Below are 18,833 nucleotides of genomic sequence, written 5' to 3'. Positions count from 1 at the left end.
GTGTTGCAAATAGCATGGCATGCTCCAGCAGGAGCAAACAAAGGAAAGTCTCCTGCTCCAGAGAGCTTGCAGCCGAAGTACTGTTCCTGCTGTAAATCGGCAGAAACAAGCAGGGCTGAAAAGTGAGGCCGTTTAGAGGCTTATTCTCACTATGTAAGGGATAGGAAGCAGGAGGAGATTCAACAATAGAAAGTTTTAAATGTTATGCAGGGGACTGCATTCATTCTGTGAAGTTCTGCCAGCGCAGGATCATTTGCCCCACCGCAAATTAAACCCATACTGTCTCTTGCATCTAGGGTGAAGCTGGTTTGGAAGGACCTCCTGGGAAGACGGGCCCAATTGGTCCCCAAGGTGCTCCAGGGAAACCCGGCCCCGATGGCCTTCGAGGAATTCCTGGTCCAGTTGTGAGTATTCCCAATCTGAGGAAAGTCTGAGAAAGCTACTGAACAGGATGGCTTTCCGTGCTTTACCATAATCTATCTGCCTTGGAAGATGCCTTTCTCCCAGTGTAATATTCTGTTTGCAAGCGAGCTGATAGTTTCTATGTTTGAATGCCTGACAGCAGGTAAGCCATGTTAGTGGAGATAACGATGGAAATCACCTCCCAGCATGATTTATCTGAGTCTTGGGTCTTCTCATCTACTCTCTGGGTAACATTTCCATGAGATCCCAAGTCCTTTTCTGGTAGAGACTTGAGCATGAAAGGAACATAAGTCCTTTTGCCTTTACCTTCCATGAGAAATGAGGGCAAACATTTTCCAGCCACAGTGACCAGATAAAGATGGCTGAATAATCAAAATAATCACAGCTGGGGAGCACTTCTATTGTGGATGATTTGTTTGAGCAGATTGCATTGTTTTACAGGGTGAACAAGGTCTCCCAGGTTCCCCTGGCCCAGATGGTCCTCCAGGCCCAATGGTATGTCCATACTGGTCAAATTCTATGAGTTTTTACAATAAATGCAAATGTACAAATTTTACATAGATTCATATTCTCTTTCTCTCTTTCTCCCTTTATTTATTTATTTTACCCGCTTCTGTCTCCCAAAGGGCCCACCGGGTTTGCCTGGTCTTAAAGGAGACTCTGGTCCCAAAGGTGAAAAGGTGAGAACGCTGCACACACTATCGCTGCACAGCCTGGTGCCTGTGTCTGGCTGTGGGGAAGCTATATGTCGTTGCAAAGGGGCCCTGCAGCTTGCAGCCCGAGGCTGAGGAGAGTCGTAGGCCACGTGTGCTCTCTCAAAGACTGTGGAAGCATTGGGCGTCTCTTTAGAGGAGAGATGGAGTGAGCTGGCTATGAGTCTGCCCCAAGGGATGAACTGAACCGTGCTCTAGGTGAGCATGTATTGCTGCCTGTCTGGATCCAAGGCTGCGTCTCTGCCCCATCCCTGTCGTCGCCTGGCACTGATGACAGTGACACAGCATAGCAGAGCTGAATCACTCCATTCCCATACGTCGGCTCTTGCAGTCCCAGGCAGCTGTAATCATCTTGGTTGCCTGAACACAGACCCTCTAACAGAGGGCATAGGAAAGTGCAAACACCTGGCTTGCTTGAGGGCATGATTCTCAACCTTGTAGAAATTTCTTTAATATATGTTAGCATATGAAATGAGCAGATGCTCTAGTGCAGCAGTTCCCTCTCTGTATTTGTAGCATTTTCTGTTGCAAAAACCTGGTGTTCTTCACTGCTCTGGGACTTCCAGGTGTCAGGGATAGCTATAATTACCTTGCTTAGTTTTTTGCTTTTGTATCCAGAAATGTCTTTCATGGGAGGCTTAGGCTTTTTGGTCACCTCCAGAGCGAGATCATAATTAACATCTGCTATTTTCCCTTAGGGTCATCCAGGTTTAATTGGTCTTATTGGACCGCCAGGTGAACAGGGAGAAAAGGGTGACAGAGGTCTCCCAGGACCCCAGGGCTCAGCAGGCCCCAAAGGAGAGCAGGTAAATGTTCCATACAACCTTCATTACATGTGCCTTTGAACAGTGGGGTTCGTTGCCTTTGAGCAGGTGTATAATAGCAGAGATGGTCTGTCACTGTCTCAGCAGGACAGTCTTGCTAATTTTTGAGAAATACCTCCTGCCTTACTGTGCTTTATTTTCTATATGTGAAAGGTAGAGATGAGTCACTCTGGACCTCATTTTAGTGGAAAAGTAGATGCCCAAGAGTCATGTGAAAAGAGCTGAATAAACTTGGAGGGATGCTAACATTAAATATACATCTAGGGGGATGATTTATATAACTGGGTGCCTATACAAGATTCCCCAGTCACACTTTTGTCTGGACCATGTGCACATCTGAAAACCAGTTGAAACTCCAAATTTGAATGGAGACCTCCAAATCAAATAGTTGTGATGAGCGGTGGTTAGCGGTGTAGTTTAGGCCAGCATCGCTTCATTCAAATAAATGTTTTTCTGCTTTTATTTTTCAGGGTATCACAGGTCCTTCTGGACCAATTGGACCCCCAGGGCCACCAGGATTACCGGTATGTGACAAGTAATTCTCTCTGAATTCTTTGGGAGCTACACAGCCTTTCTGGAGGCACTGTGGTGTTCCCAGCTAGCCAGCACAGTCCTCCTGGCATTCCTTCGCCTGAGGAAGTGCTTGTGAGCAGGCATGGGGATTGCTTTGCTGAGCCCAGTAAAATTGTTTGAATGAGTTATAAGAGCATCCGGTGGGTGGTAGTGGGGGAAGAGCTGCATGGCTCAGCAGGCAGCGAGCTGCAAGGGGAGCGCTGCAGATAGAGGGGCACAGCATGGTCAATGCATCTTGGCAGTCGCTGGGGCGGTGAAATTAGCTTGCCCTGTTTCTCTCCCCCTTTCTTTTGAATTATCTGCAATCACAAGGAGTTTTCTTGTGCGTACTGGTGTCTGTATTTTTTCTTCACTGGACGTCCGAGGGCTGCACCCTGCACGCGTGGCAACCAATGTTCGCTCTTGCTGGCTATCTTTACTGTGGAGCCAGGAGCAGCCCTGGCTTATGGCAATCACGCAACAGGTTTTCCAGTCCCTAGTCAGGGAGACTGGTTGGACATACATCCTTTTGCTATGTTTGCAAATAAAAGCAACATCCAACTCAAATGGATGTGAAACATTGAAACAGAAAGGAAGTTAATTTTTAAAAAATTGCAAATGCTTGTAACGTTATTCTGTCTCTCTCTTTAAGGAGAGAGACAGATTGATGACTTCTCTGATATAACAAAGATGCTAACTCCCTTTTGTATTTTTCTCTATATAGGGTCCACCTGGTCCCAAAGGTGCTAAAGGATCATCAGTAAGTATAGACATATTGTTAAATGAAGAGGCTGAGGATCTCTTATTAAGTGCATAACCTGCTGCTACTCCTCCACATCGGTGGCATTAAGGCAATTAGCTAAAGATGACTGTAGCAAATGCAGCCTTTTCAGGCTGTCTAAATCCAGAAGTTATAATTGGGAAAGGTTTCTGTTACATACATTGTACTCTATTCAACATCAGTATATCAAAGATCATAAGGAGGAATCCAGTGCATACTCCTTAGGAGAAAACCTACTACTGTAAAGCAGAGGATAGTAAAAATAGACTGTGAAGCGGGAGGTGGCAAGCTAAAAAGCAAAGAACTCAGTGAGAAATGCCACACTAAAGCAAGCTTCATGTTACAGCTCTCCTATACATGCAGCTAAAAATTTCTCTTGGGCAACTTTCTAAAGTCTTTTGCCCATGCAGAATCCAGTGTTTTATTCATTTTAGGTTTTTTATTTGATTTATAAAATGCTGAATTGATTTGGAGGGTTAACATTTTCATGCGTTGAAAGATCCTTCCTTTTCCATAGGAAGCCTAGGCAAAAGTTTACTATTTAGCCCCAATATATGACTGACTGTTTTCTTACCCAAGCATCAGAGAATAACCCCAAAAAATATTTTCTTGGAGGAGGGGAAAAGAATCCTCTTGTGTTCCTAAAGGGACAGGAAGAAAATCTTTGCCACAAGAGATTGTTAAAAGGAATAGCGTTCAGGGTGTGATATAAATGACAAATGTTTTTTTTCCTGAGTGACTCATGTTTATCTCTCCGTTTTGTCATCTAGGGTCCAACAGGTCCAAAGGGTGAATCGGGTCTTCCTGGGCCCCCAGGACCTCCTGTAAGTAGAACCCGTGACCTAAGTATCAAATGAGATTCAGATTTAATGGGTGTTGTAATGTTAGGAAACGCAAGATTTCTAGACAAAGATGCAGCAGATAGTGAGTCCTAGCAATGGAGCAGCATCTCTTAGAAATGCTGGGGAGGAAGGCAGGATGTGAAGGGAGAAGTTGCTAATGGGGAGACGAGAGAAGATGGAGCCAGCCTTCACGCTTGGCTGAGGTTTTCATCAGTACCATCATGGATGTTCTGCATGTCTAGCATGTATCTTGTCATGCTGTTTCTCAGCACTGTTGGCTGATGGCCTCTTTGGCTGCCTCTTCCCGACTTTCAGTGTGATAAGAAGTTGTATCTTTTTTCCCCACAAATCAGGGTCCTCCTGGAGAAGTCATCCAGCCCCTGCCCATCCAGGCATCCAAGAGGACCAGGCGAAACATCGATGCCAGCCAGCTGGTGGATGATGGAAATGCCGACAACTACATGGACTATGCAGATGGCATGGAGGAAATTTTCGGCTCACTGAATTCCTTGAAACTGGAAATTGAGCAAATGAAGCATCCATTGGGCACTCAACATAACCCAGCTCGTACCTGCAAGGACCTGCAGCTCTGTCACCCTGATTTCCCAGACGGTGCGTCCTGGGGTGGACAGTGTGTGGGAAAACAGTGGCTTTCACAGTGGCTCCATACAGTGAATACAAGCTAGTGCAGTAAGAGAAATAATTTGGGCATGCCCCAGTACCCCAAGAGAAATGTGACTGACCAAAGAAGCAATAAATAGAGGAGAATGGGGACATATGATGCAAAATAGCTGCTCTTTTGAGGTGCCGCAGTATTATCTGGAAACAGAACATAACCATTTTTCCAAGGTCGCATATAGTATTAGCCAATCACTGGGACGAAATGTCCCTGGTAAGATGGTTGTTCCCATCGTTCTACCTTCATAGTGCTGATTCTTTCTTCCATTCTCTTCCCTCTTTCACCAATCCAGGTGAATACTGGGTTGATCCTAACCAAGGATGTTCCAGGGACTCTTTCAAAGTTTACTGTAATTTCACAGCTGGTGGAGAGACTTGCATCTTCCCTGACAAGAAATCTGAAGGAGTAAGTCCACACAGTCTTTTTCCCCCGATATCATGATGATAATAGATTGTTTCCTAATACGAATATTTACAGACAGTCAATTTCAGATGAAATCAACAATTCAAAGTAAAGATTAAAGAACCAGAATATTTCTTTGTTATACAAAATTAGCTCCTAAAATAATAAGCAATATGTATACAAAGAGCATTTCTTTGAGTAAGTCAGTTTTAAACAGTGTTTCAGAACAAGTCTTTGATGATTTCCCAGGCACGATAAATGCTAAAACCTTAATGTTTTATGTTGCTTTACAAAGACAGAAGTTTGCGTTGGCACCAGAACTGTGGGTCCACTGGAGGTTCATTTAACTCATCCTTTGTTATCCCTCCTGTAGCCAGGCTGCCGCTCTGCTGTTTGCATGCATCAGCACTACTGACTCCTCTACCTTTACTTTGTCTTTGGGCAGAGCGGATAATGTTTACCTCCTGTAATTTTTCCTGGTGTTTCTTGTGGATATTTGGTTTCCTAAACAATTGGTACTAGCCTCAGCTCTGTCCTGCCGCTGATGCACAAGGTTGATGAAGTTCACATGTACTGATATGTTCAGCTCATCCATACTCAGATTTTTTTTGTCCTATATCCATCTGCTCTATGTTGTGGAGCTGGTCTCCACGATGCCTGGGGACCAGGTCTTGTACTGGCCAAGTGGAAACCCTTACAAAGGGGCCTTTTGGAGCTGTCTTGGTTTCATAGTTGTGCTGCAGCTGGGTTAAGGTGCAAACAAAGTTGTTCACTCCAGTAGAAGACATTTGGCTGCTGAGAGAATTTCATTCACCAGAAATATGTGCCAACACAGGACAAATAACATGCAACATAAATCTTCCTTGAGTTTTTGTTAGGGCTGTTTAAATAGGAGACAGATTTCTTCTCCTTTGCATTTAATTGCCATCGTTCTCCTCAAAACGTTGACTACTAAGAAAGCAAAATCTGCCTATAAATTTACAGTTGCTCAAATTCCTGTCACACTGACTCTGTAAGAGGCTGTTTAGCCCTGTCCTGTCTACTGTGGAGTCAGTCCTCTGGCCGCAGGCTGTGATGCTCCTCAAATGCAAATGGTGTTGCACTTTTGCAATGCTGTCATAAATGAGAAAAAGGTTCAGCCCACTATTTTTCCACATAGAGGAATGAGAACAGCTACCACGCTAGCATTAAGTGTTGGCTGAGTGGTTTTATTATAAGCCACAGTAGAGTTTAAGACATATCCCATTTTAGCCCATCCTTAGCACTGCAGAAACACACTGACTCACTTTATGGTTCACATCATGGAAAGGAAAGGACAGTCCCCAGACACCTATATTATATTCGGCCGTTGTTTTTGGAGAGATTTACAACAGAAGTGAGGGATCTTGTGGAAGAGCAAAGGAGCGGACTGTAAACACACTCCTTCCTTGTGTTTTGACTGGAAAAAAAATGATTCAGCTGCTTAGATGGGTCTGCCAAAAAGGATGCTCTGACAGCTTGTTTCTTGTCAAGGTCACCCCCAGAGTTGCTCCAGGTAGCTGGAGCTCCAGCACGTACGGTGGTTCATCGCCTGCGGAGGAGGCTGTGCTCCCTGGGCTGCACCTTACTACTGCGCAAATGCAGAAGGCAGATAGAGGCTTTCTCTTAATCCCAATCTCTTCACCTTTCCCAGGCCCACAACATCTGGATTTGACTTAGTGACAGCAGCCTTCTCTGTTATCAGCATTGCTTTTCCAACCCAGCCCTCCCAAGAAGATCATGGATCATTTACTATTAATATCTTCTTTTTTCTTCTTTCTTTCCTTCTTTCCTGCCAAGAGACTACGCTGACAGTTTTACATCCGAAGTATCTAGGGTTACAGATCATTAGCCCTTAGCAAAGGAGGGTGGTGTCAAAGCCGTCCACGTTGCTGTGCAGCAGTGGAACACCCCGATGCAGTGCCACACCATTCGTGTTCTCATTTAGATGCTGCCGGGACCTTAGGGCTCAGCAGACTGGTTTTATTACTGGTGTTATAAAGGCTAAGAAAACATGTTTCTTTAGAAAGTTGGACAAATTTCAATAAGACGTGCAGACTCTGCTTGCAGAACTGAATGTAACTTTTTTTAATTCTTTTTTTTTTCTTTCTTTTTCTCTCTTTCCTTCCCAACTTGCCGTCCACAAACTAGGCTAGAATTACTTCTTGGCCAAAGGAAAACCCAGGCTCCTGGTTCAGTGAATTCAAGCGCGGTAAACTGGTAAGATGCATCTCGCTGCTTTCTGTTTTTCTTTAACCCATGTCATATTTTACAGAGTAAAATGGCTCGTTGGCCCAAAGAACAGCCTTCCACATGGTATAGTCAATACAAGCGGGGGTCTTTGGTAAGTGGCTAACCTTGGCCCTCTAGTCTGAATCAGAGCACGTCACCTGCTTTGGTATGGCCAGACCTGTCGCACTCTGCATGCTGGACTAATAACCATCACAAGACGCAGTTAAAACATTTAAGGTGGAACACTGAAAACAAAACAAAAACCAATGCAGACACTTTCTTAGCCCAGCACTCTACCTGACTTAAAGGAGCAGCAGATGAGCCTTCCCCTGCATTTAAGGCCTGACACATGCTCATGTGCATTGCAGATCTGGAGCCTTTGCAGATATGCCCCAGCAGGGCTCTTGCAGTGGGGCAAACCGGGCCAGGTGCAGCCCTGTGCTCCTGCAATAGGGCTGTTGATGCTTCCCAAGCAGGTCCAGGTACTGCAAGGGCATACAGGGTGTCTCCATGCTGCTGCCCCCCAAGCAGCGTAGCCTTATCCAGAGGGGAGCCAGGAGAATTCTTGCGTGACGCTTCCGGCTGGAATGGGATGCTGCGGAGTCACAGCCCATATTCATTATTTGCCTTGGTCAGCACATCCCGGAGTCACCGCTGAGTTTGTCAATCTTTCCCTCTCCAGTATGGGTTAGGTTGTCCTAGCGGCAGAACCGCATACCCCCTGCCACCCCCTTAGCTTGGGAGAGGTGAAGTCACTGATTTAAAGGAAGATTTCAAACCAGGCACGTTTTCCATACCTGGCGGCCTTGAACTTGACTTAGTCACAATTTTGGATTTTTGAAGGGAGAAAGCCTGTCTTGGGGTCAAACAAGACATGATATCAGCAAGACATTCAGACACTTAAAAAAGAAAGAAATCTCTAGTATTTGGTCCTATAACAGGATGGTCATGCTGTGGATAGATTGCTGTCCCACAGAGGCCAAGCTTTGGTCAGGAATCTCAGAGTAGCTAATGACTAACGTGAGTTGAGTCTCCTTAAGCAACAAAAATGTCCTGCTTGTATATCAGTTCCTGTAGGATTAGTGGGATGCAGCTAATGAGCTCAGTCAAATCAGGAGGATTTAGAAGAAGGGAATATGCAGAGGGCAAAACCAACAGTTCCATGAAAGACATTGGAGATGCTCTGACGTATCCCCGCTGAAAGCTGGCCCAGGTGGTGATCCTTTATCCCACCACCAGCACAGAGGTTTCTTGCCGTGCACAGAAACTTCCACCTTAAAAGGCAAATAATAAGGAAGTACAGCTTGTTGTTTTTCTAAGCCGTGTTTCTTTGCCGCTAAACACACATGCTCTGATTCTGCCCACAAGAAGGCAATGGCTTCTGTAGCTGTTTCTGCATTGTTGAACAAGGCCATAAAGCCAAGGCTTCAGCCTCTTAGCAACTTGGAGGGCAATTGCTCATAGCTTAATTATGGAGCACTTCATCAATTAATATTATGAGTACCTCCTCTTCTCCATCTTCTCTGCTTTTTTCAGTCTGTTTGTCAGCTACTTTAGAGGCTGAATTGCCAACCTAGATTTTAGGTCTGTTTTTTAAACAGGAATTTCAGTGCTACTTGGAGCCCTTTTTTCCATCTTTCTGTGTTGCCATTTTCTTGCTTTTTACCTGTCCTGCATTTACTGTTTGAAAAAGAAAAAAGCCACCAGCACATAGAAGACCTTTTTAAGTAAAACACAATATTGTTAAACACACGAGCCATAAAAACAAAGCTTGGTTTGTAAAAGTGCCTCTCATTTTGCTCCAGTCAGTGGTTTGGAGTTACAGGATTGGTAAATTGGAGAGAAATGTGCCTGGATAAGCGAGTTTGTTGAGTTTTCTGTTGGGTCCAGTCTTGCTGCTCTTGTTCCATGGGGAAGGTCCCTGATGCCTTTCCCCGCAGCCCAGGCCCGGTTCTCTTTGGGGTGCTGATGCGAAGGCTGTCTCAAGTTGATGGGGAGATTTCCGTGGGGCTGTGTGTGGGTGGGAGCAGCCAGTGCTCAGCACTGCCGAGGACGCAGGCTGCGTTTGTAGGTGGCTGTACATGAATCTCAGTGCTTAACACAAGGTGTGCTGTGCAGGCGATGCTTGCCTTTCTTCTAGGGTCATCTAAAGCAGAAAGGACATAGTAAATTTGAAATACAGAGAAACCATCCTGTTTTGATGTTTCGCATTATTGTTGATCAATATCTGAGGAATACAGAGTACTCGCAGTTAATTTCCTACTATTTGTCATGATGCAGCCAAACTGCATTTAGAGGGATAAAAGGGTTACAGATGCTTTCTTGAGGACTCTGCTTTCTTCCCGTGTGTTACACGTGTGCACACATAACTCCCATTAGCCCTAACAAGGTCTTCCAGCTATCCAACCCTAATATCATTTATTGCTGTATGGCATCTGTCAAATGCAAATACTATCACACAGGAAAAAAAGAAAAGATTGATTTTTGCAAAACCATGTTCCCGTGAGCATGCCTTGTGCACATGACTGGTTCCCAGTGGCTGGAGTTTCAAAGGGAAAGGACCTCATGCAATCTGTGGAAGAAAGAGCCACAACTGCCCTTAAAAAGCAGTCAGCCTCCCAAACCAAACGCTGATTTGAAATGATACCTGGAGAATTGGGTCCTGCTGACCAGCAGGGCCATGTGTCACTGAGCGTGTGCTAAGTAGTCAGCATTTCGTGTTCCCCTTCTTCTACGTCCTGGTGGTTCTCTGGTATCTCTCTACGTCTGGCATGTATGGCTTTCTTATGGTCAGTCACATTTAGCTCTCAGGAGGACATTGCAACGGTATCCTGACAACCGGTTGGTATATTTATTTCTACTACCTTTTTTACTCATGATTGTATCATCTGGTTATGAATCTCTTCTACTGTTTGCAGCTCGCGCCACAACTTGATGTTTTTATGGTACCTCGAAGAACACTACACTGTTTGCGTGCCTGAATTTTTCTCCTGGTCATTTCAAAAGAAATCGACTGTCTAGAGATCACAGTTGTGAACAGCAGCTCTTGTAGCTTGGCCATGGCTGGAGATGCCACCTCATGTACAATTAGTTTACACATGCAATCTAGCTGGCCCGTTGCGCATTTGCTTCCTTGGTGGTGTACAAGATAAAGTCCCATCTTCCTCAGCCTTATCACGAGGCCTGAATCCTAAGGTGCTGCAGGGGATTTCAATAAATTGTGTTTTGCAGAAATGTATTTCTAGAAACCACTCTCCTCCAAGGGGGAGGAGGGAGTCTGGTGTGCAGAACAGCGCAAATCCCTGCGTGAGGGTGGCTGTGTGGCTGGATGTTTCTTGACGTGCTCCGAGGATAGCAAACATCCCTTCCCTTTTGCTGTGCGCAGCCTTTCCCAGCTGCAGCAGCGCAGAGTCCTTATCAGCAGGAACAGGATTTCTGCAGATTAGGTGCAAGGTTTGCTTAAAAGACAGTGCCTTGGCGCCCAGGAGAGATGAATGGGAAAATACCCCAGCGTGTGCAGAACAAGATACCCACAGAGCTCAGACAGTCATGTCAAACAAGGCAGAGGAACAAAGCTCAACTGTTACATGAATCTGCCTTCTCCTCTGTTCAGAAGCTGGAGAAGTATGCTCAGTATCTGCTTTAGTAAAGTCAAGACATACATCCCCAGCTCAGCACTGCACCCTTTTGCAACCCCCCCCTGTTTCACCAGGATTGAAATCCCCCCTCCTTTGCCTGCCTGCCCTGTTTTAGCCTTGTTTTTTAACTCACAGACAGACTACGACCAGCAGAGGAAGGAAAGTGCCCCTCCATAGCCATGCTCTGGCAGCACAACGGTTGAAACAGCCTTGTGCAATGTGGTACGGTGGGAGCACCTGCCCGGGGCGATGAAGATGGGTGAGCTGCTGCGGGCCCTTGAGCTCCCCAAACGTGCTGCGTCTCCCCTCACTGCCTAGCGTTTCCCCTTTCTGTAGCTCTCCTACGTGGACTCGGACGGGAACCCCATCGGCGTAGTGCAGATGACTTTCCTGAGGCTCCTGAGCGCGTCGGCCCACCAGAACATCACCTACAACTGCTACCAGTCTGTAGCCTGGCACGACGCCACCACCGACAACTACGACAAGGCCATCCGCTTCCTGGGCTCCAACGACGAGGAGATGTCCTACGACAACAACCCCTACATCCGAGCCGCCGTCGACGGCTGCGCGGTGAGTGTCCCCGGAGCCAAGGGCCACCGGGGGAGTTGTCCTGGGCCAGGCATGGCCAGAGGGGCCAAGCCGGAGGGGTCCGGCGCCCTGCCCTGGCCGCACGGCGCCGGGAGCCTCCGCGAGCACCCCGCTGCCAAAATTTCTGCACCCGCCGATTTTGGTGGCCTTGAGGATTGCCCCCACCAGGAGAGCTTTAGAGCTGGCTTTATACTGTGCTGGGGATATACGACTTCGCTTGGGTTTTTGCTGGCTCTGCGTGAAGGAAGGGACCCTGCCTAAAATCAGTGGCTGCTTTTGATTGTTCCACCTTATCCTTTCTCTTACTCCGTTCACTCACGCGGGAAGAGGTGAGCAGTGACTCCCAGCCTTATGGGAGGTTTGCAGGCTTTGACCATGATTTTGTAAGCGCTCTCAGGAAATGCCGGAGGCAAAGCGTTAAGGGTTGGGCATTTGGCTGGTTATTATCTTCCGCGGCGTGCTGCTGCGCCAGCCCCCAGGAGGGCACCTGCTGGGACTGTGCTGGCTTTGCCGGGTCACAGCGCGCAGCCCTGCGCGGCTTCGCTCTCAAAATCGGCGAAGGAGCCGGCACGCGACGCTCCGGGCTGCTCTGAGCTTGCGAGCGCAGGCTCCGCGCGGTCTCCGCCGCTCCCCTCGGTGAAAGGCAAACCAAAGCGGGGCCGAACTCTGTGAACAGATGAGCAGCTGCAGCCGTGGCCTGCCCTGCTTCGGCGTTCACATGCGACTTTTAGCGTGTTTCTCTATACCTCTGTTCCCCGTTACTTTTTTTCCCTGGGTTCAGAACCAGATTTTAAGCTGCAGCCCATGTCTCCCCATGCACATGTAGGCCAGGCTGCTGCTTGCTTTCGCTTTGGCCCCTAAATGGTGGCCAGAGCTTTCAATGTCCAGCCTCGGCTTCCGCTTCCTTCTGTCGGGCACCTGAATTGGGACTGAGCTCTGAAAAAAATCTGCCCTCAGGAGCTGAACGTTTGGCAAGGGAAGTGCCGGCAGCATTTATTTTGAGACCCAGTTTGCTGGTGCTACAAAACATGCATAATTCTCACCCTCTGCAACTGCAGTGACTGAAGCCCACGGGACTGAAAAAGAGAGATGTTTGACAGGAAAAAAAATACTCCACATAATCCGAAATTAAAGTGATTCTCTTCTGGCAGACGCACGTTTTTACTGTGGGAGCAATGAGGAAAATCAAATTAGAATCACTTATTCTTTTAATGGTATTGCAGAGAGGGAAAGGGCATTCATTTCTCTACTGCAGCCACTCAGAAACCCCATGGGGAAGTTTATCCTCGAGTACTTCATATCTCCTGATAATGCAATGTGTCCTCACAACAAAAAAAGAAAAAAAGCCTTCCCCTCCCTTTTCCTTGTTAAGTCTCCGGGATGCTGCAAGATCACACGTCACAAACTTTAAGGCTGAGGTGTCTGATGAAAACACTTTCAGTTTAAGTGATTCTGCTCAGGTGCCCTACATTGCTCTTCCCTCGTTCCCTCTAATGAGGGATATTTGCATGGAAACAGGACTGCAGCTCCGTTGGGTTTATCTGCCGCGGTTGCTTCTTACGTGAAGCCATAACGGAGCCTGTTGTTAACCAGTCTCAATGTCACAAATAAAAGATAGCAAGAAGATAAGCAGCAGGGGACTGTGGTGGAAACTGCCGGTGGTGTGGGAGCGCTGGAGGAGCCTGAACGAGCTCGGGGCCCCGGTGTGCTGCTTCGGTGCCAGGCTGGTGCTCCCGGCTAGGAGCGCTCAGCATCGTTTCCAAACCAGGCATGCCTCCGTCCTTTTCCCCTGGGGAAGTGCAAGAGGTATCTGGGCAGGCTGCAAAAAGGAGGCAAAATATTGCAGGGGGTGAAGGGGCTGGGAGCCCTGGTCCTTTGGGGATGGACCCGGCCCCTCCGCCTGCCGCCCCGTCCCCGCGAGCCCGGCGCCCGTAGAAAGCGGAGGCAGTGCTCCTGCTCCTTCGGCAGGTCCTCCTTCCTGAACCGCAGGATATTTAAGATTGGGCCTTACCATTTGATAAATTGAGCCCGGCTGAGCGACACGGCGGTGCTGCAGAGGTCCTGGTCTGACCCGCGCTCCTGCCGTAATTGAGGCTGTCGCAGCGATCGCCGGAGGAATTTCAGGACTAATGTTGGGGCCATTATTTGGATGTGTTTTTCCTGATCTTACAGCCCTTTCTCTGTAGCTGTGATATAGCCTATTCTTCTGAGACGCACAAATCAGAGTAAGGTAGAGCCAAAAGCTGCTCCATAAATTCACTTGTTTGTGCAGTTTTGTATGCCCTTGGGTGCACTTCTGCTCCTCTAATAATTATTTATATTTTGGGAGTAACTGTATGGCTACCAGGCATGATAAAAAGACACCATCACCTTGTGAATTCCATCAAACTTTAAATGTTGTCTTTTTCAGTAGCGTTCGGATAATAGTCAAACTAATATATTCAAATTAAATCGCTCACATTTGCTCAACAACCCATGCGTGTCCTCGGGGAGGCAAAACAACTATACCACAGCCACAATTTTACCGGTCTCCTGTTCCAGCTCTGAGATGTGCTGAAAAGACGCTTAGTGTCTTTAGATCTGTATGGCAACAGCTTTTTCTGCTCCGAAGCCCGTGCTGAGGCCATAATCTCTCTCCGGTTTTGCTCAGGGGTCACAAGCTGTCCCTCCGCAGTTGTGGGTGCTGGGGACCGGCCATACTCCACAGAGGTCATTAGTTGTGACTGTAGTTGCCGATGAATCGCTTGACGCTTTGTCCTTCTGGACCGCGTTTTATTTGACTTGTCCTTGTTTCTCCAAATCAGGTTCCTTATTTTACGTGTTCCCTCAATGTAAGTTCACCCACAGAGTGCTGCCAACCCAGCTGAGCCTGCCCGTCTTTACACTGTCCTCAGTTTTTCATAGCTATGACTGGTGTGAGAGTGCAGGGACTCCAACCTTGCCGCGTGTGTCTGTGGGGCACGTAAAACCCAAATAATCCAGCCAGCCCCCTTGCCTTTGTTTCATAGGTGTGGTGCAGCCATATGGTGCACCCTTGAGAGCAAATCTGCAGGGCGAATATATTGTCTTTGGGTGCTGGGTCCCTGTGGATCAGCTCAGAAGGTGCCTAGGCGAGATCACCTCTATATTCCCAGTTGACCAGCAGATGCTCATTAGCGGTAATTGCTGTCTCTGTGTCAAAGGCATCATCAGAGATCCTCTTTCTCCCTCTTCTCCCCATCAGGCAAGGAAAGGCTATCAGAAGACTATCCTGGAAATCAACACGCCCAAAGTAGAGCAAGTACCTATAGTTGACATCATGTTCAATGACTTCGGAGAAGCGTCACAGAAATTTGGATTCGAGGTGGGACCAGCTTGCTTCTTGGGCTAAGAGCCACCTGAAAACTAGTCTCCAAATGAGCAACCTCGTAACCTCATTGCGCCATTTAATGAATTAAAAAAAAAAGAAAGAAAGAAAATCCTTGTCACATGCACGTTCTGAAACTGGACAGTGATGGGTTATTTTTTTTTGTTTCGTTTTGTTCCTCGTTTTGCCCGAGTTCTCCTGCGCCACTGCACCCACGTGTACCGAATCGCCGACCGAGAGAAGCGTTCCCGCGACGGACGCAGAATCGCATGACCTGAGCGCCGCACGCGTGGCAGAGCGGCCCGGCCCCGTGCCCCGCTCCCGGGCGCCCCCGGCCCCCTGCCTCCCGCGGCTTCCCGCTCGCAGCCGCCGAACGGACTCCACCGCCTCCACTTGGGTATCTGGAAACGGAAACAGAGCAAAGACTTTTTCTTGCCGTGAAATGGCACCAAGCGCTTGTTTATAGGTTATTTTTTTTGTTCATTCGTTTCTAAGGAAAACGGAAAAACTTGAAACTCCTGCGTTCAACTTGACGTTGAAATCACGACAGCCCGGGCTCTAATCCAAACCCTGCTGAAGTTCATCAGAGTCATTTTGTTGACTTCCATGAGATTTGGATCGGGTCTAGCAAGAAGAAGTAATGGCCATTTCCAGAGTTTTCAATGCCTCCATTTAATTGCCTAATGGTATTTTTTCCAAAAATTAACCTGATTAATTTGGTAGCAAAAAGTCACTCTGGGCATCTCCTTCCCGTGTATTAAAGGTGCTTATATTTTTGTATGTTTGTAAGTAAATATTTGTATTGTATATTATTTTAAATGTTTAAATGTTTCTGGCTTCAAAACATGCATGTGACCCCGTCTGTGTTAAAACGACGACTCCTGCTCGCATCCCAGCCACGCGTCCGCCTAGAAATGCAGACCGTTGCGCTCGCCGCCGCCGCGCCGCTTTGGGCCCGGCCCCAGCTCCGGCCGCCGCTTGCCCCTTCGTAACCCACCGCCTGCAGCGCAAGGGGCTGCTCGTGTGCCGCGCTTAGAGCTAAGCCGAGGCACGAGCCTCTGCGGGACGAGGGCCAGAGGACTGGCAAGCCCACGCCAGAGCCACGGGTGTCTCTTGGAATGATTCGCTCCAAAGCAATAATAGTAAAGCCACTTTTTAAACAAGATTTCTACCAAACCCAGATTCAAAAACAGGATCTAGTTTGAGTCTCTGCCTTTTTACGCACTTGCTTGCCTTTTAACATACGTGGTTTAAATTAATTTTTCCTGCCTGTTTTTTTTTTCCTCAAATGTTCTTCTAAAATAAAAAAAACAAATGCATTCCCGGTGGCAGATTGGACTGGCAGGGGGAAATCCATTTGTCCTCTCTTTATATAAAGAGTAAAAAAGAAAAAAAAAAAGGTGCTCTTTGTTTTTACATTTCTCTTTGTGGTGCTATCTATTTGAATACCTTTAATACAACACTGGTGATACCCTGCCATTGACCAGTCTCCCAGCATCCTTCGCGTTAGCCGCTTTCCATGCAGCCTGCATGCCTCCGCTCCAGCCTTTGATTATAAATGCATGCCACCTTCATATTTGTTATGTAGAAGACCTGCTTTTCTTGATTGTATTATGGTAGCTTATACAGCCCGTGTAGGAAGTATTAAATGTGCTGCTTGGTTTTTTTTTTTTTCCTTTTTTTTTTTTTTGGAAAGAATATTCATGCATTTTATACGGTGGTAACCATACCAGATTGTACTCAGTCGCTGAATGTTTGTGGTGCTAATTTATGTATTTGTTCCGTGTACTGACGTGAGGATGAACCTGCCCGGTTGCGCGGCTCGCTTGCGCGCCTCCGGAGCAGCTCCCGCAGTCCGACTGCCCGGAGCATGCAATTTTCCTTGTCTTCCCACAACGGCTGCCAGGACAGCTTTTTTTCACACGGCATTTTTGGATTGCAGCCTGCTGACACCAGCTTCCCTTCCCCCCCCCCCCATCCTCCCCCCGGCCATTTCTTTGTTTAGATCTCTCGGCTGGAAAATAAGATATTGCAGGGTTTTTATTCGGCCTGGAGTATTAGAGGGCGCTTGAGCCCGGGGAGGGTGGTCTGTCACCGTAATGGAAACGACATCACATTTACTGTGAATAAAAGCCTATATATGATGTCTTTTCCCCCGCTCCTTCCCAAGCAGGGAGCGGCAGGGAGGCGCCGCCGCTCCGGGCCCTCGGCCAGGCGCGCTCGAGGAACGCGGCAGAAGCTGCGAGGCCGCGCGGTGCTTTCGCCTCCTTGAGAGCCAGGTGCATCTGTCTCCCTCGTGTCGTGTTCTGGGGCTTTTTTGTTGTTTTTTTTTTTTTCCCCCTGCTGAGGGGGGGGAAAAAAAGGTGCTACCCTAAAAACTGCAGACTCCAGCAGCAAAGCAGTGAAAACGAGTGTATAATATATATCAGGATTCAGCTTCTGGTTCACCTTGGCAAGAGCCTCATACAGGAACAGTGGGAAGGGCGGAAAAGGTTGCACATTCCTCTCTGCCCCGGAAAAGCCATATCTCCATGTCTGTACACACGTGCGAGTCCGTCTAGGTCATGTGATTCTGTTACCGTGAATTTTCATCAAGGGAGCTTTTTTCTTTTTTTTTTTTCCTCCTTTTATTTCTTTGCTTTAAGAAAAAAAAAAATCCTCTGTTGACTTCCACAGTGTTGTAATTGTACTGAAGTTCAAAACTGTTCCAATTTCCCCAGACCACTTAGCTGCGGTATATTGCAATAAAATTACTACTTGTATTTGCAGACATTCTTTTTGTGTAATTTTATTTCCCTCCTCCCTTAATATATATGACTTGAACAAATGTTGATAAGAAAAATAAACCTATGGAAAAAAATTTTAGTACATTAAGGCCCTTTTTAAAATATACTGTCAAATGACATATTGTACATTTCTTCAAAGTCCAATAAACATGTCATAAAATTTAAGTGTAATGCCCATAAGAGCTATTTTTAAATATTTTAAACCTGTGTAATAAAGGAATAAATGTAATAGATTTTTTTTCAATAAATCAAGTTTACTGTTTCCACCTAAACCAACATGATGTGAATGTCTTCTTGAAGTTGATTGCAGCGTGATTTCCCCACGACCCCTCTGCTCAGCGGAGCACGAAGAGTTCATCAGGAGTGGCGAAAGCACTCAAAGGTAATACGTACAGAAAAATAGTAGGACAAACCCATCGGAGGGAGAACTCCATGTTCCGGGCCTGGGATGTTGCTTCCTCCATGAGGAACGCGGATCAACTCAACGGCACGGAAACGGGAGATGGGTGTCGCCGTCGCCAGGATGTAGACGAGGAGATGGGGCGGCCGCCAGCTCTCCGTCCTCGTCCGTCGCAGCGCCCAGGAGCGTTTGCCTGCCGCCGCAGCCGCTGCCCGAGCTGACGTCCTCGCCCGGCTGCGGATTCGGGAAAAGGAGCAAAACAGTTTCTTCTGCTTCTTGGGGAGCTCCTCACCCCCCAGGTTCAGGTCTCGGCCCCTGGACGCTGCTGTGCCTGGGGGAGCGAAGCGGCTGGTGCCTTGCCTGCCCTCTCCTCCCGACCCCGTCGTGTTTCGCTCCCGGGCTGCGGGAGAAGGTGACGGCTCCTCTGGAAACTGCTGTAACAAACGACGCGCCTCTGTGTGCCAAACACCAGCTGCTGCGATTGCATCGCTATGGATCTCGCGGGCTTCTTAAAAAGGTCATTTGGTCGGTGCTGTTGGTTTGCAGGTTCAAAAAAGAAAGATGCCTGCCCGTTAAAACTGTGTCCTTGTTTGCAAGGCAGCAGGTACA

General features: G+C 47.4%; 1 protein-coding gene across 2 annotated transcripts in view; it reads left to right on the top strand.

Moving 5' to 3' along the window:
* The window catches only part of COL5A1 (collagen type V alpha 1 chain), a 174,428-nt gene extending 156,622 nt beyond the window's left edge, over window positions 1-17,806 (top strand). For both annotated transcript variants that reach the window (XM_067309219.1, XM_067309218.1), the window contains 12 exons: window positions 297-404; window positions 865-918; window positions 1,050-1,103; window positions 1,835-1,942; window positions 2,431-2,484; window positions 3,237-3,272; window positions 4,064-4,117; window positions 4,489-4,747; window positions 5,107-5,219; window positions 7,386-7,454; window positions 11,441-11,674; window positions 14,916-17,806. In XM_067309219.1, the coding sequence (XP_067165320.1) occupies window positions 297-404; window positions 865-918; window positions 1,050-1,103; window positions 1,835-1,942; window positions 2,431-2,484; window positions 3,237-3,272; window positions 4,064-4,117; window positions 4,489-4,747; window positions 5,107-5,219; window positions 7,386-7,454; window positions 11,441-11,674; window positions 14,916-15,062 (1,290 nt within the window). In that variant the 3' untranslated portion in view covers window positions 15,063-17,806. The remainder of the gene's footprint in view (window positions 1-296; window positions 405-864; window positions 919-1,049; window positions 1,104-1,834; window positions 1,943-2,430; window positions 2,485-3,236; window positions 3,273-4,063; window positions 4,118-4,488; window positions 4,748-5,106; window positions 5,220-7,385; window positions 7,455-11,440; window positions 11,675-14,915) is intronic.
* Window positions 17,807-18,833: the final 1,027 nt, after the last annotated feature.

The sequence above is a fragment of the Apteryx mantelli genome, chromosome 21, assembly GCF_036417845.1.
Source record: "Apteryx mantelli isolate bAptMan1 chromosome 21, bAptMan1.hap1, whole genome shotgun sequence".
NCBI classification, from domain to species: Eukaryota; Metazoa; Chordata; class Aves; order Apterygiformes; family Apterygidae; genus Apteryx; species Apteryx mantelli.
Note: the sequence above shows the minus strand (reverse complement) of the source record. Positions and strands in the feature narration are given on the sequence as shown.